We start from the raw sequence: 14202 nt of genomic DNA on the forward strand, positions 1-14202 counted from the left end.
ATGCTAGTGACCTAAGAGGATAATGACTGCAGCTGGAGAGATGGAATAAAAATTCAGTACGGACTGGAACTGATGGAGTAGGGAGAAGGGGAGGAGTTACAGCAAGGTCGCCTTCCAAAGCTTCCTACAGGAGGTAGTTTATACCAAAGTCCTGCTAGTAGATGGTAAAGTTACGAATGGCATGACCAGGAGAATAACTAAAGAAATATTTGTTTTAAAAAATGTATGCACGTGTAAGGATTTTTTTCTGTCTTCATGACATAGGGTAGAGATACTCTTTACATTTTTTATTGTTAGTCACCATCCACAATTTTACATCCTGAGGGTATGTGTTGTTGAGGTCAGTGAAGTGCTGTAAAGCACACATTAATTGCAAAAGCTGAATTTTTTTTTCAAACATTTATTGGAAAAATCTTTATATAAAACACATGGATGAGTTCTGCTGTAGTACTACATAAAATAATAAGTGATCTCATTTTTTGGTCAATAAATTGTAGTTTTTATCCAAGTAATTGTTTAAAGCACTCCAAGTTATTGTCCATCAGATATAAACAAGTAGTTATGGCAGATTTGCCACAACGTTTAATAACTAAACAAAAGTATAAAGGAAGTTTGGGAAAATCAGTTTAGAATCCATAAAACAAATTTTATTTACCTGCTTTGCACTGCAGGAGATATAAATGTACCAAGAAAAGTTAGTAGCTCAAGGCACACATTGCAGTACATCAGGCATCCTAAATTTGACTGCAACTGTAAAACTGTAACAATGGAGTAGGCTGTTTTGTGAAACTACAGAAGGGAAGAAATTTGAAACAAATAATTAAATATCTTACATGGAGCTGAAGAGAGGCTGGCAAGTCGAAAGTTGAAAGGAGACTGCTGATCTGCCTCTGGCTCTTCAGACTCATGGGGAACTGCAGAGTTGCACCTTGAGAGAGTAGAACCTGGAGTCCCTGGAAGGGATGGCAGCTGATTTGTGCTTCCAACTTGCTTCTGGTTTTGTGAAGTCCGATACTCTTCCATGATCTGCACAGTGCGTTGCATCTGTGCTTCTTGGGACTTTTTCCGCAACTCCTCCCTGACAAGTTTCTGCTTCTCCCGTTTCTTTTTGATGGACAAGGTTCTGTCTCGAATGGCCTTAGCAACAATCTTGTAGTCAGCTTCACATATAAGCCCAAGAGCTACCTGAGGAAGGAGAGTGAACAGAGAATGAAATCAGAACTTATAATCTCATTTAAAATGCCTCAATGAGCAGTCATTTCACAATTAATTATCTTAAAAGTTAGGGATACACAATTAAAAGATATTTTACGGGTACAACTGCGGCCAGGTATGACATGAAGTAATCACAAGGTGTTTTACTTCTAGGTTTTATCTTTCCACTAGATCAATTCTGCCTTAAACAATGTACACATATACAGGCAGAAATATAGGAAGATGCTAGGCAAGAAATCATGGGGACCATAAGGTGCCTACACGTATACACCTTTAAGCAGTCCCTTTTCAAGCACTTAACAGTGTTCACCTCCCAAACTGAACAGGGCTGTACATGATACAGCTGGTATAAATTTGTATCTAACCATCCAGAAATCAAGGCTAGCCATAAAGGTAGCAAACTGTAGAAACACACATAATTTTTTTACCTGTTACCAAACAGACTCTGAAACTGACTATCAATTGAAATGAAACCCCAGTGGTGGAACCCAAATATAAACAGGCTCTATAATAAAAAAAAAATCATTGCATTCATAAATCTAACTCTCAAGATGCCAAAAATGCTCTTGCTTAGCTAAACAAAGAACTGGGGACCCTGATCAAATCAACCAAAGTTTACTATGAGGTAAAATTAGCCACCCAAGCAAAGGATAACACAAAGCCTCCTTTGATTATGTTACAAGTCTCAGAAACAATGCCCAGCACTGTGCAGGGGTGACAGTAAGTGATATCACTTATTTGGACCCAGAGGACATAGCCAATCTACTAGCAGACAAACTTATTTCAAACTTCACCCCCTCTCCCCTCCAATATTCTCAGATTACAGACTCACACCTACACCCTCCTAAATCTCCCAAGAACAACTTTTCAAGGAACTAACTCAGGCCAAAAATACTACATCTATGAGACCAGATAACTTATTATGCTATCTACTAGTCAGCCTTAAATATGACTTGTCTGATCCCTTACAGAAGCTGCTCATCATGGTATCTACTAGTCAGCCTTAAATATGACTTGTCTGATCCCTTACAGAAGCTGCTCAGTATTAACCACATAACAGGCTTCATGCTAAATGAATAGAGGATAGCAACAGTTAATTCATTGCACAAAGGTAGGACTTCAATGAATCCAGGTAATTACAGACCCATAAGGGGTTCCCAGTGGGAGTGGGTAGGCATCAGGGTTCACCTGTGAGCCCATTGCTGTTCATACTGGAAATGGACAACATTACCAAACAGGCTGGAGAGGACAGATCAACAAAGTTGCTGTATACAGATGATGTGGTATTACAGGCAGACACTGAGCAAAAACTTCAGCAAAGGTGGGTGGTTGGCATAATTGTTAAGGTGTTCACCTTATACACACAGTGTGCAGGGTTTGATTCTGGCATCAGGTAATTGCCCAGGCTTAAAATGGCTCACAAGAGCATTTAGCCTAGTACTACTATATGAACTAATCTATGAAGCTAAGGATAGGGGAATGGAATGCAAAACTGAAGGCACACGGGATGAAACTGAATACAGTTAAAACAATGGTAATGGAAGCAAATGGGGAACTCAGAAGAAGCTGAGAATTGAGACAGAAGGAAAATAGTGGAACAGGTTAATAGCTTTAAATATCTGGGAGGGGTGGTTGAGGAGAAGGGAAGTTTGAATGAGGAGGCCAAAGCTAGAGTCAGAGGGGCTGCAGACAACTGGCACATATTGTTAGCATACCTCTCGACTGTACGGATATTCAAACAATTCCATATTTTTGCCTCATATTTTGGGCAGTTTTTTCATAACATTGTGGTTTTCTAGCAAATTAGGGGTAATTCATTAAAGATTGAAGTTAGAAAATGATAGGCAATTGAGTTTCAGACTTCAATTCATGCTAATGCAAAACCTGTTGTTCTATCAACTTTCTAAGTTTGTAAGAGCAATACTTAAAATTGTCTCTATTTTTGGTCCTTTGTCCCACTTTTAGTTATGGCTTTTTCCAGATGTCTTGCTCTAACAGGTTGTGAAGTGTGATTTTAGGGGTAGTGTAATTCAGGAGAATGCCAAAGCAGCTGAACCCAGGTTGACTCTTCCCTTAAGATTGTTGATTTTATCCTAGCCCAGATGGGCAGAGAATCCCATTTAAGGTTAAGCAGGTGAAAAACAGAGAAGCAGTTGCTAGTGAGATGCCAGTCAGGAATGCCTAATCCAAAAAGTTTCTGTGGCAGTCTGGTTATCCATGCTTTAAGCCTCTGCCTTCCATTACTCCAGATGAATGCATGAAGCAGGGCACATATTTTTAGTGCCAAGGGTTGTTATGTATGTCAGCCACATGTCTGTATAAGTAGAAGAGGTGGGCTGCTGAGATAGAAGGGAAGATAGTGGAACAAGGAAATAGCTTCAAGTATCTGGGAGGGGTGGTTGAGGAGAAGGGAAGTCTGAATGAAGAGGTCAAAGCTAGAATCAGAGAGGCTGCAGCAGACTGGCATAGAGTCTCAGCTGTAGTCTATGACAGAAGAATGCCAAAGAAGCTGAAAATTAAGGTGTATGAGACAGTGGTGTGACCAGTACTAGTGAATGGTACAGAAACCTGGGCAGTAAAGGCAGAGTAGATGAGGAACCAAGAGGAGATGGAAATGAAGTGTCTGAGAAGGGTGGTAGGATGCACATTCTGGGACAGACAAAGAAATGAGGACATAAGAGCAAAAGCCAAAGTAGCTCCAATTGCAGAAAAGATCAAAGACAACAGATTATAGTGGTTTGGATACATGCAGAAAAGCAGAAGACAATATGGTGAAGAATATTTGATACAGACAGAAAGAAGGTAAGAGGAAATGAGAACATCCAACAAAGAGGTGGATGGATTGTGTGAAAGAAGATCTGCAACAGTCAGGCATGAGTGTCAAAGAAGGCAGAAGTGTGGCACTGTATTGAGGGAGATGGTGATAGTTAACATGACACCCCAATCCCATGTAGAAAAAATGGGAAAAAATGGACTGATGATGATGTGGGGTGCCTCAAAAACTAATTACAACAATCCTTCCCAGCAGCTGAAGGTGAAGTTTGTAACATGTGGACCCCTAAAAATAACTTTTGCCATAGACGTCTAGGGTTACAGTTGGCCATTTGGGTAGGGTTAGGGTGCAGGAGAATACACAAACATCTGGGCAGCAACTATAGGAAAACTGTTCATCCTTAGCTTGAAAACTCTAAGCAGCTGGGTTCACTGCATAAGCCTTTGACTTTTGAAGGATGAACATAAGCACCAAGAATTTTTGGAAATTATTAAGGACATTGGTGATAACTTGGCCATCTCTAGCATGATTCTGTGTTAACATTATACAGTCATCTGCAAAAAAGGGTCTATATTATATATTTGAATGCTTAAATGTTCGAATTGCTAAAGATCGACCTTTAGTGATCGACCATTCAAATGTTCGAATATGTAAAAAAAAATATTAAAAAAAAAAAAGGAAAGGGTTTAAGCTACTTAAATATACCAACACCGAGATCACACTTCAGTGTGCTACAGTACGGAAATTTAAAATTTCCTATTCCCTACACTGTAGCGTGATCTTGGAGTTGGTATATTTAAGTAGCGGGTGGTGTGGGGGGTGCAGTTGGGCTTGCACCCCTGCTTACACCCTTTAGTTTTTTTTTTCATTTTTATTTATATTCAAACATTTAAATGTTTGATCACTAAAGGTTGATCTTTAGCGATTCGAACATTTATGCGTTCGAATATGTAATATAGACCCTGCAAAAAAGAGGCCATTTTTTACGTTCCGTATATATCCCATCCCACTATCATCTACAGGTTATTAAACAGTCTATTCAGGGGTTCCAGAGTTAACAAAAATAGGAAGGGGGACAAGGGGCAATTCTGATGTGTGCCCTTCGTCACAGGAAAGGGTTGAAAGGGTGTGGTATTGACTAATATTGGGAAGTCATATAGTGCTTGATTGACCTAATAAAGTCTGCTGGGAAACTGAGAGAGAATAGGCCCTCCAATAGGTACAACCACCTAATGGAGTCAAAGGTCTTCTTGAAATCAAGTAACAGAGCTACTGCTGGCTCTTGGAGAGATTGAAGCCCTTGCACGTATAAGCTTAGTGGCATAACATGGTCACAACTGGACCACCCGTTGGCAAACCCTGCTTGGGATGGCAGAAACTGTTAGCTAACATCCATGCATAGAAAAAAAGAGCTGAACAATTAGGATGATGTGTTGGCTCAACACAAGTCTTTTCTGAACAGATAGTTAACAAAGATATCACCCCAGTTCCTCAGGCTGTGATGACTTAAATAAAAATCTTGAGGCATTTATTTGGCTGTCATATAATAATAGGACTGGAAGGTAGAAAACTACGTAATGTTATTCAGTCTGAAGTTGGTCCAGCTGATCCAGGCATTGCAGGATTTTTGTCTTTGGACCTGTAAATATGTCTATTCATACCTTTAGGCTTGCTGCTCTCTGCAGGGCTAACAATGGGAAGGGAGACAGACCCATCGCATGGATCTGCATTTTCAGCTGCTTCTGCTCAGTACTTTGTTGTGTTGGGGTCTTCAGGCAGATAGTGTAAGGGTTGCTATAGGTTAATGGAAGCCAGGGATGTCTCCTTAAAAACAGCCCTAGCCATGGATTTATTTGACTATTTTCTAGCCCTATGTGTCAGGCCTGGAGCCTGCCATGACAAAGTAGCTTCTGAAGATGGGTTTGAACTGCTGTTCCCATTCCTGTCTTCTCAAACCACTGCTATATACATTCCAGGCCCTGCTGGCATCTTCATCCTGTCTTGAGGCTGTGTTGTGTTGTTGCTTGTGTTCAAAGCAGCCAGAGAAGGGTTAAAGGTTTCACTGGGCACTCTTGACACTAGGAGATGACTTTGTAGAAATTTCAGTGCTATATACGAGTCCTCGAAAGCATTAAGTCTGTTTTGAAATCTGATAAAAAATGTACTTAAGTTTTAAAGTATGTAGGTATACTGTTCTTAAACCCAGACTTCTTATATTTGTGAATGATCTTCTCCTTTGGACTACTAGCTGTGAGAAGTCTTGAAACAATCGTATCTTGTGCCCCAGGAGCAAAAAGGGGAAACCTTCTAAGGTTCATAGGTGATTACTAGGCTAATGGCACAAGAGCCTTTACAAGCTTAGTCAATAATACACAGGATATGAAAATATAATATCTTAATTTCCCAGATATGGGATGGGGTAGTATCAGGTTAATGGGTCTTTGGGTGTTGGAGCCCTGAGTCATTTTACAGACTACCTCTGTGCATAAGGGACATGGACAGAACCCCAGGAGTAAATCTATGGTTCACCATCCCCAGGCTTTATTTTATCAAGATGGGAAGTTTATTCCATAGACAAGGTAGCCTTTGGGATATGAATATGTCTCTCCAATAAATTCTGTTAGAGTCACAAATAAGGTTTTCAAATAAATTCTCTAGCACTTTTGAGCACTTTGTCTCTGTCCACAGAATTAAGAAAATGCATGATAATTTGCCTTGGGGAGCATTTTGTGGGCCAGGTGTGTGCAGAACATGGTGTGCATTTTCAATTAGAAGCAGTTGGGCTGCTGGTACGTCAAGTGCCTTGTTCAACTGAGTTTTCAAGAAGTGGCATAGGTCATCCTTTTCAACACCTTCTGGAAGACCTACTAGATCACCTTGCCCCAAATTGCTTGTAACTCTGTGCCATGGTTACTGAGGATTTGTTGCTGCCATTGAAACTGACCTGCATGCTGCTGAAGACTACCTTATATAGTCCGTATGGCTGACTCATATTGCTCCATCATTACTTTCTGGTTCGCTATTTCTTTTTTTAGCTCAGCTGTGTTATACAGGATTTTGGTAACCATGGCTGTAAGCTTATGCAGCTTTTCAGTGATACCTGGTAATGCATTCTGTGAAGCGTCTGCCATGATGACTCAGAAACCACCTTCCTGCTAAGTTTACAACTGCTACTGTGTGGTCAGTTAAGTTTATTCCCAAATGTCAATGCTATAAAAATACAACAGTGGGAAGAAGTATAGACTATAGAGTGTTTGCCAATATCTTTAAAAGTAAAATTTGTTAAATCTCTTGGCCAGAGCAGTATCATGATGGTGGAACTCCATCTTGGGAAGCCCTCTGCTTTGGCTCATGTACCGGTATACTAACCAATCAAAAACTGCAAAGCAGAGCCACTTCTATTCAATGCGGAACAGTGGGTTCACTAACTTCCTCTGAGATTTTTTAGAGGCAATGAGGGACTCGGTGGTCTGCTGAACTCAGGATAGTTACTCTCAAATAGGGATGTCTGGCAACCCTGCCCCCCCCCCCCAAAAAAAAAAAAAAAACTAATTTCTTTGAATCACAACTGATAGAAAACATTCTACAGAACATATACAGCATACAAAAAAGTTTTTGAAGGGAGGCAAGCCCCACTACACCCCTTTCTCCAAGTGGACAACTTTGCAATCCCTTATTTAACTCTATGACTGCACAACCATAGAGAAAAGAAAATAAAAACACCATACATAGTGAATCAGTGCTTGCACACAAACACAAACATCTACAGATCTTGGGGTACAACATGATGGTGGCCACTGCCAAATCACACATACTCTTCTAGACTCATTTCCCTAATAATTTCTATGATCAGAAATAACACTATCATGTACTGCCTATATATTTCACTTTTCTATCAACTGTGATTGAGTCAAATGAGTTTTTAGTCAATTGCATTAGTGATTAATTCAAATGAACATTCAATCAAATGATAGGAAACCATTTATTTTACATATGTATGTGTGTTTATATGCATATACTATATATATATATATATATATATATATATATTTTTTTTTTTTTTACACACACACATACTTGGGAAAACAGGAAAAGGACCTTATGATTATTATAATGAACATCAGCACAGTCTTGTTAAATTAACCCATTCCCCAAGAACCTGCTATCATGGATAGGCAGTATACTTCATTTCTTTGGCCAGCCTGATAGACATGGGCATCCTGAGGCAATGTAGCAATTGTCTCATGCATCCTGACAACCACTTAGTCCAGAAACAAACAAATACTTTATGTGAGAGATGTAGTTACACTATGAAATTGGAGCCAAGACTCTCACATGAGGACAAATTGAATGCCAAACAGCACACACACACACCTCCTACACTAAATAAGGATAGGACACATAAATCCACATACGTGGGAGTACTCACTTGTAACTTACCAAAAGATCAAAGACCTCTTAAATGGAAACCATTTCACATATGACAATGCAAAAACCACAACAAATAGTAAGACACACACCACTGTCTCAGCAAATATGCCCATAAGGCGTTACATCACAAAACCTAATATATTGGTCATAGATAACTCCATTGTGAGACACATAGATGTTCCCCTTTCCAGGATGGATAAGGAGCAGGTTACAGTTAGCTGATTGTCAAGTCACTCAAGCACTCAAGTCACTCAGCCACAAGTACCAGTATGACTCTGTCATAGTCCATATGGGGGTAAATGACTTGAGACATACCTCACTGGACTATATGAAGAGGGACGTGACAGAGCTCTCAGATTATGTTTCACAGGCAGGTATAAGCCTAGCCTTAAGCATCATTCTACTTTCAAGGATGGTGCCACAATCCAAAAAAAATGATTGACTTTAATAATAGGCTTAACTTCTGGTGTCAGCCCATGGGGATCCAATACCTTTCAGCTTGTGCATTTTTTAGGCAGTGTCAAAATAACCAGTCACCCAACATAACAAAATCCACTCTAGATAAACACAAGGTACTGATGCTTAATGCTAGGAGTCTAAACAAGAAACTGCATTCCCTGGAAGCACTCCTCACTTTGGACGATGCTGACATCTGTGCAGTCACAGAGACATGGTTCGAAGGCAATCAAAGCACCCTGGCTGTGCAGGGCTACAATGCCTTCCATACATTCAGACCACAAACTGAGCAAGAAAGAACCAAATAAGGAGGTGTATCCATCTTCATTAAGGATAAGTACAACTTGAGACTGGTCAAACAGTGTAACTCTCTTGAGCTACTCCATGTCCAATTAACTACAGGCAAAGCCCCATACCACATCATAGCTAGCTATAGGGCCCCACCATGAAACAGACCTTGTCAATGCAAATGCTCTGGAACAACTAGTCAGTACACCCACAAGAGGCTCAAATGTCCTGGACACAGTACTCATTAACAAGGGAGAGCACTGTAAACCCCCCCCCCCCCGTGTGATGCCCTTCCTGGTAAGATCGTATCAGTCTCGTTCTATGTAATTATAAGACCAGATAACCATCAAGCTCAAAAACTCTAAGGATTTTTCAGAGACAAATTACCTCCTACTAAGTGATGGTATAAGAAGTTTTAAAGCTATCTCACACACAGATAATACGTACTGCTATTCAGGGGTGTACACCAATGCCCTGTATAACCATTTAAGCAGTTATATAATATTTGTTGTACCTGAGTAGATTAAAATTAGGTCTTGCCAAAAAAACAAGCCACCCTGGTGGACCCCTAGTATAAACAGACTATACAACAAGAGAAAGAAACTAATGTCCAGGAACAAGAGGACTGGCTCACCACAGGAAGAAATCTCTATCTAGCTTAAACAAACACATTAGGGATCCTGTCAAATCCTTCAAAGCTAATTACAAAGCAAACATAGCCTCCCTAGTGAAGGATAATCACAAGGTATTCTTTAACTACATCCAAAATTTAAAAGGGAACACCCAGCTATTCGCTGAACTGGTTGAGGATGGCACCACCCATACTCACCCAAGGTAGCAGCCAACCCAACAGCTGACAGATTTGGACTAAACTTCACCCCCCATACCATCCAGTCATCCCCCAAAGTATATTTGCCACCATTCCTTGGCCTATTATCTCAAGAGAACAGTTCAACTCAGCACTATCCAAGGCCAAAAACATGATATAAATGGGACTAGACAACATCCCAAGTTGCCTTTTAAACAACTTAAAACATGACCTAACAAACCCACAGGGATCTCTGATTAACTACAGCCTCTGAATTGGCTATGTTCTGGCAGAATGGAGGACAGCAACAGTATTCTCTCTGCACAAAGGGGGACCATCAACTGACCCTGGGAATTATTGGCCCATAAGCTTGATTAGCCACATCTGCAAGGGCATGGAAAGAATCATTATGGACCTTACTAACAAGGACATAGGAAATCTCCAAACTCTGGACCCAACCCAGTATGGATTTGTTAACTGTAGCTCATGCCTTTTAAATATGGTTGACTTCTTCAAGAAAGTCACCAAGGCCCTGGACAAGGAAAATACAGTGCATACCGCCTATCTTGACTTAGCAAAGGCATTTGACAAAATCCCCCACTCAGGTTTTAAAGAGAAACTCTCTCAATTGGGAATTAGCCCCTACATTACCAGATGGATAGCCAACTGTCTCATCGAAATGACACGTACTGTAAAAGTGGATAACTTCACCTCTAGCAAAAGACCAGTCACCAACGGCATATGACAGAGGTCTGTGCTGGGCCCCTTACTGTTCAGAATTTATTTCTCAGAATTTCAGGCATATTTGGACAACTTGTGGCTGACCAAGTTTGCTGATGACTGCAAATTGGGAGCAAGCATTGAGTTTCCCAGTGATGTTAATATATTGCAGACAGGATTAAGGCAGACAAATGATTGGTGCCAAAGCCATAGATTAAAGCTAAATGTAAAAAAATGCATCATTATTCCTTTCTGGAAAGCTGACATCCCTGCTAATTACATTATAATTGCATTATAGACAGCACCTCCCAAGTCTAAACCTGGTGGTACTTGATCTGGGTACTCAAGTTTGATAGCAATCTGAACTTTGACCACCATGTATCCACAGTAGTAAGGAAATACTTCTATGTGGCAGAGCTTATAAGTCAAGGCATCGTATCTAGAACTAAGGATGTTAGAATTCCATTATAGTTGGCCCTCATCAGAACAATAACTGAGTACAATGCTCCTTTTTACATGTACCTCACCAGACACCTGCGACAATTGGAGAGACGACAGAGGTTTCTCACCAAGAAATTACAGGCTACACAAAATAAGTCATACGCAGAAGGACTAAAAGCCCTGTTACTGCCTCCTACAGGTTGCTAAGGGGTGACTTACAAGGCAGTCTATAACCCAGCCCTGATAGAAATGCTACACATTTATAAAAAAAACTGCGCAAGAGTCACTCACTCCAGGGATCTTAACTAGCCTCTGACATGAACAGGTCATGCTGGAGAAATAGATATATTTCCCGGAGACTGACACTTCTTTAGAACAAGCTTCCAATTCATGTGAAAGAGAACCCCTCCCTGACCCTCTTCAAACGCAACTTAGATCAATGGATGAGTGACTGCAAATTCACTCCTGGGGTGCTGCCCATGTTCCTCCTGGACAGAGAAAGTTGTTATTCACTACCATAGAACCTTACCTCTGTGAACTTCACTCACCTAATTACTGACAATTGGGGCAACTCAGGATAAATATAGCTAGGATAGGAAAGGCTCTAGGGCCATTAACCCAGTAACCTTCACTGAACCTAAGAATCTATGAGCACTCTAAACCATGAGGCTCCCTAGGAAAGGGAAACAGCAAAATCAGATCAAATATGTGGTATATATTTGGGCAAAAGAGTGAATCTAGAAGTAATAATATTTCTTTATCGGTTATTGCTCAACTATTAATTATGTCAGAGTTGAGGGACTGCATTCAGTTCTAGAGATCTAGAAGTAAAGGGAGGACACAGTGCTGGACAGGGAGCAGAGGAGGTGACAGTGCTGGACAGGGAGCAGAAGAAGGTGACAAGGATGTTGAATAGCAGGGGAGGTGACAGTGCTGGACAGGGAGCAGAAGAAGGTGACAAGGATGTTGAATAGAAGGGGAGGTGACAGTGCTGGACAGGGAGCAGAAGAAGGTGACAAGGATGTTGAATAGAAGGGGAGGTCACAGTTTTGGACAGGAAGCAGAAGAAGGTGACAAGGATGTTGAATAGAAGGGGAGGTGACAGTGCTGGACAGGGAGCAGAAGAAGGTGACAAGGATGTTGAATAGAAGGGGAGGTGACAGTGCTGGACAGGGAGCAGAAGAAGATGACAAGGATGTTGAATAGAAGGGGAGGTCACAGTTTTGGACAGGAAGCAGAAGAAGGTGACAAGGATGTTGAATAGAAGGGAGGTGACAGTGCTGGACAGGGAGCAGAAGAAGGTGACAAGGATGTTGAATAGAAGGGGAGGTCACAGTGCTGGACAGGGAGCAGAAGAAGGTGACAAGGATGTTGAATAGAAGGGGAGGTCACAGTGCTGGACAGGGAGCAGAAGAAGGTGACAAGGATGTTGAATAGAAGGGGAGGTCACAGTGCTGGACAGGGAGCAGAAGAAGGTGACAAGGATGTTGAAGAGAAGGGGAGGTCACAGTGCTGGACTGGGAGCAGAAGAAAGTGACAAGGATGTTGAATAGAAGGCAGAGCATGCAGAATGAAGAGAAACTAAAGGAGCTCAGTCTTTGTTCCATGGAAAAGAGGACAGACAGAGATGATATGGGATTTAACATATTATGGACTGCAAGATGGATGTGTGCATTGGAGCCCTACATTCAAAAATACTAGGGCCCGTTTTATAACTTCTGTATGGCAATACTAGGGCCCGTTTTATAACTTCTGTATGGCAATACTAGGGCCTGTTTTATTACTTCTGTATGGCAATACTAGGGCCCGTTTTATAACTTCTGTATGGCAATACTAGGGCCCGTTTTATAACTTCTGTATGGCAATACTAGGGCCCGTTTTATAACTTCTGTATGGCAATACTAGGACCCGTTTTATAACTTCTGTATGGCAATACTAGGGCCTGTTTTATAACTTCTGTATGGCCTCAGTAGTGCTCAGATGCATTTGTTTGTGAGGTGGATGCTGTGAGGAGGAAGCTATATTCCACTTGGGGGAGTAGAGCTTCTTTACCTATGGCAATACTGGCTGCCAGACAAAGAAGGTGGGGGATTTTTATTCCCCAGAAGAGAAGATTATTAGGTTTACATTTTATGACTTGAATATGGTGTTGAAAGTTATGTACAGAATCTAACCAGATGCTAAAATATCTGTAGTGTGTAAAAGTTATGAGTGTGTGTTTTTTTTTTTTTTTTTTGGTCATGGCATATGGACCAGTTAATGGAGTGTTTGTAGAGTTTATGTGCAATACCAAAAAGCATAGCTTTGTACTTGTTTATTGGTGCTAAGAGTTATGTATGCATCAAGCCAATTATTGTCATAGGCTAGGTCTCCTCCCAAGTGGCTTTTACAGAAGATAGAGAAGAACCACATCTCTAGAAAAATTGTTCCCTACTCAAATGTAAGAACTCAAAATAACAAGTCCTGACAAGTCGAAAAAAAAAGACTGAAAATGCAGAAGAAAGAATATCCAACATCGTCCTTCTCATTTAAACTCCTCCCACACACTTGAAGCTTATATATCTGTGCATGTATATCTGTGTCTATATATATATATATATATGTATATCTATCTATCTATATATATATATATATATATATATATATGTAATAAAAATAGCTAGATATATGGGTGCCTGTCAAACGATCAAACGGACAGATTGTTGAACCCATATGATCCTCAGTTCAGTCCATTGAACTCTTCTGACTGAGACTGCATTACAGTAGCGATCAGGAAATTTGCCCTTTTCCCCACTGTAGCACAATCTTGGAGTTATATATGCATTAGCAAGGGGTATGGGGTGTGCAAGAGGGCTTGCCCCCCTTCTTTTTTCTGTTGTATGCAGGTGTTGTTTGATAATTCAGTCTGTTGAAAAAAATGAAAACACAATCCTATGGGTACGATCATATGGGTTTCGACAGTCTGTCTGTTCGAGAAGGGAAAAGGGAATATTTTGAGAAATGGTAATCTTGAACTTAGTATATGTAACTTACATGTAAGTCCCGATTTTTGGTCACATTATGGCATTTG

The 14202-nt window shown here is 40.6% G+C and overlaps 1 protein-coding gene across 2 annotated transcripts in view; it reads right to left on the reverse strand.

Moving 5' to 3' along the window:
* Positions 1–14202, reverse strand: part of WNK4 (WNK lysine deficient protein kinase 4) — an 895969-nt gene that overhangs the window by 295415 nt on the left and 586352 nt on the right. For both annotated transcript variants that reach the window (XM_044054689.1, XM_044054688.1), the window contains exon 7: positions 834–1185. In XM_044054689.1, coding sequence (XP_043910624.1) covers positions 834–1185 — 352 coding nt within the window. The remainder of the gene's footprint in view (positions 1–833; positions 1186–14202) is intronic.

Source organism: Protopterus annectens, chromosome 13.part0, assembly GCF_019279795.1.
Source record: "Protopterus annectens isolate FY-2018-M chromosome 13.part0, PAN1.0, whole genome shotgun sequence".
In the NCBI taxonomy this organism is placed as follows: domain Eukaryota; kingdom Metazoa; phylum Chordata; order Ceratodontiformes; family Protopteridae; genus Protopterus; species Protopterus annectens.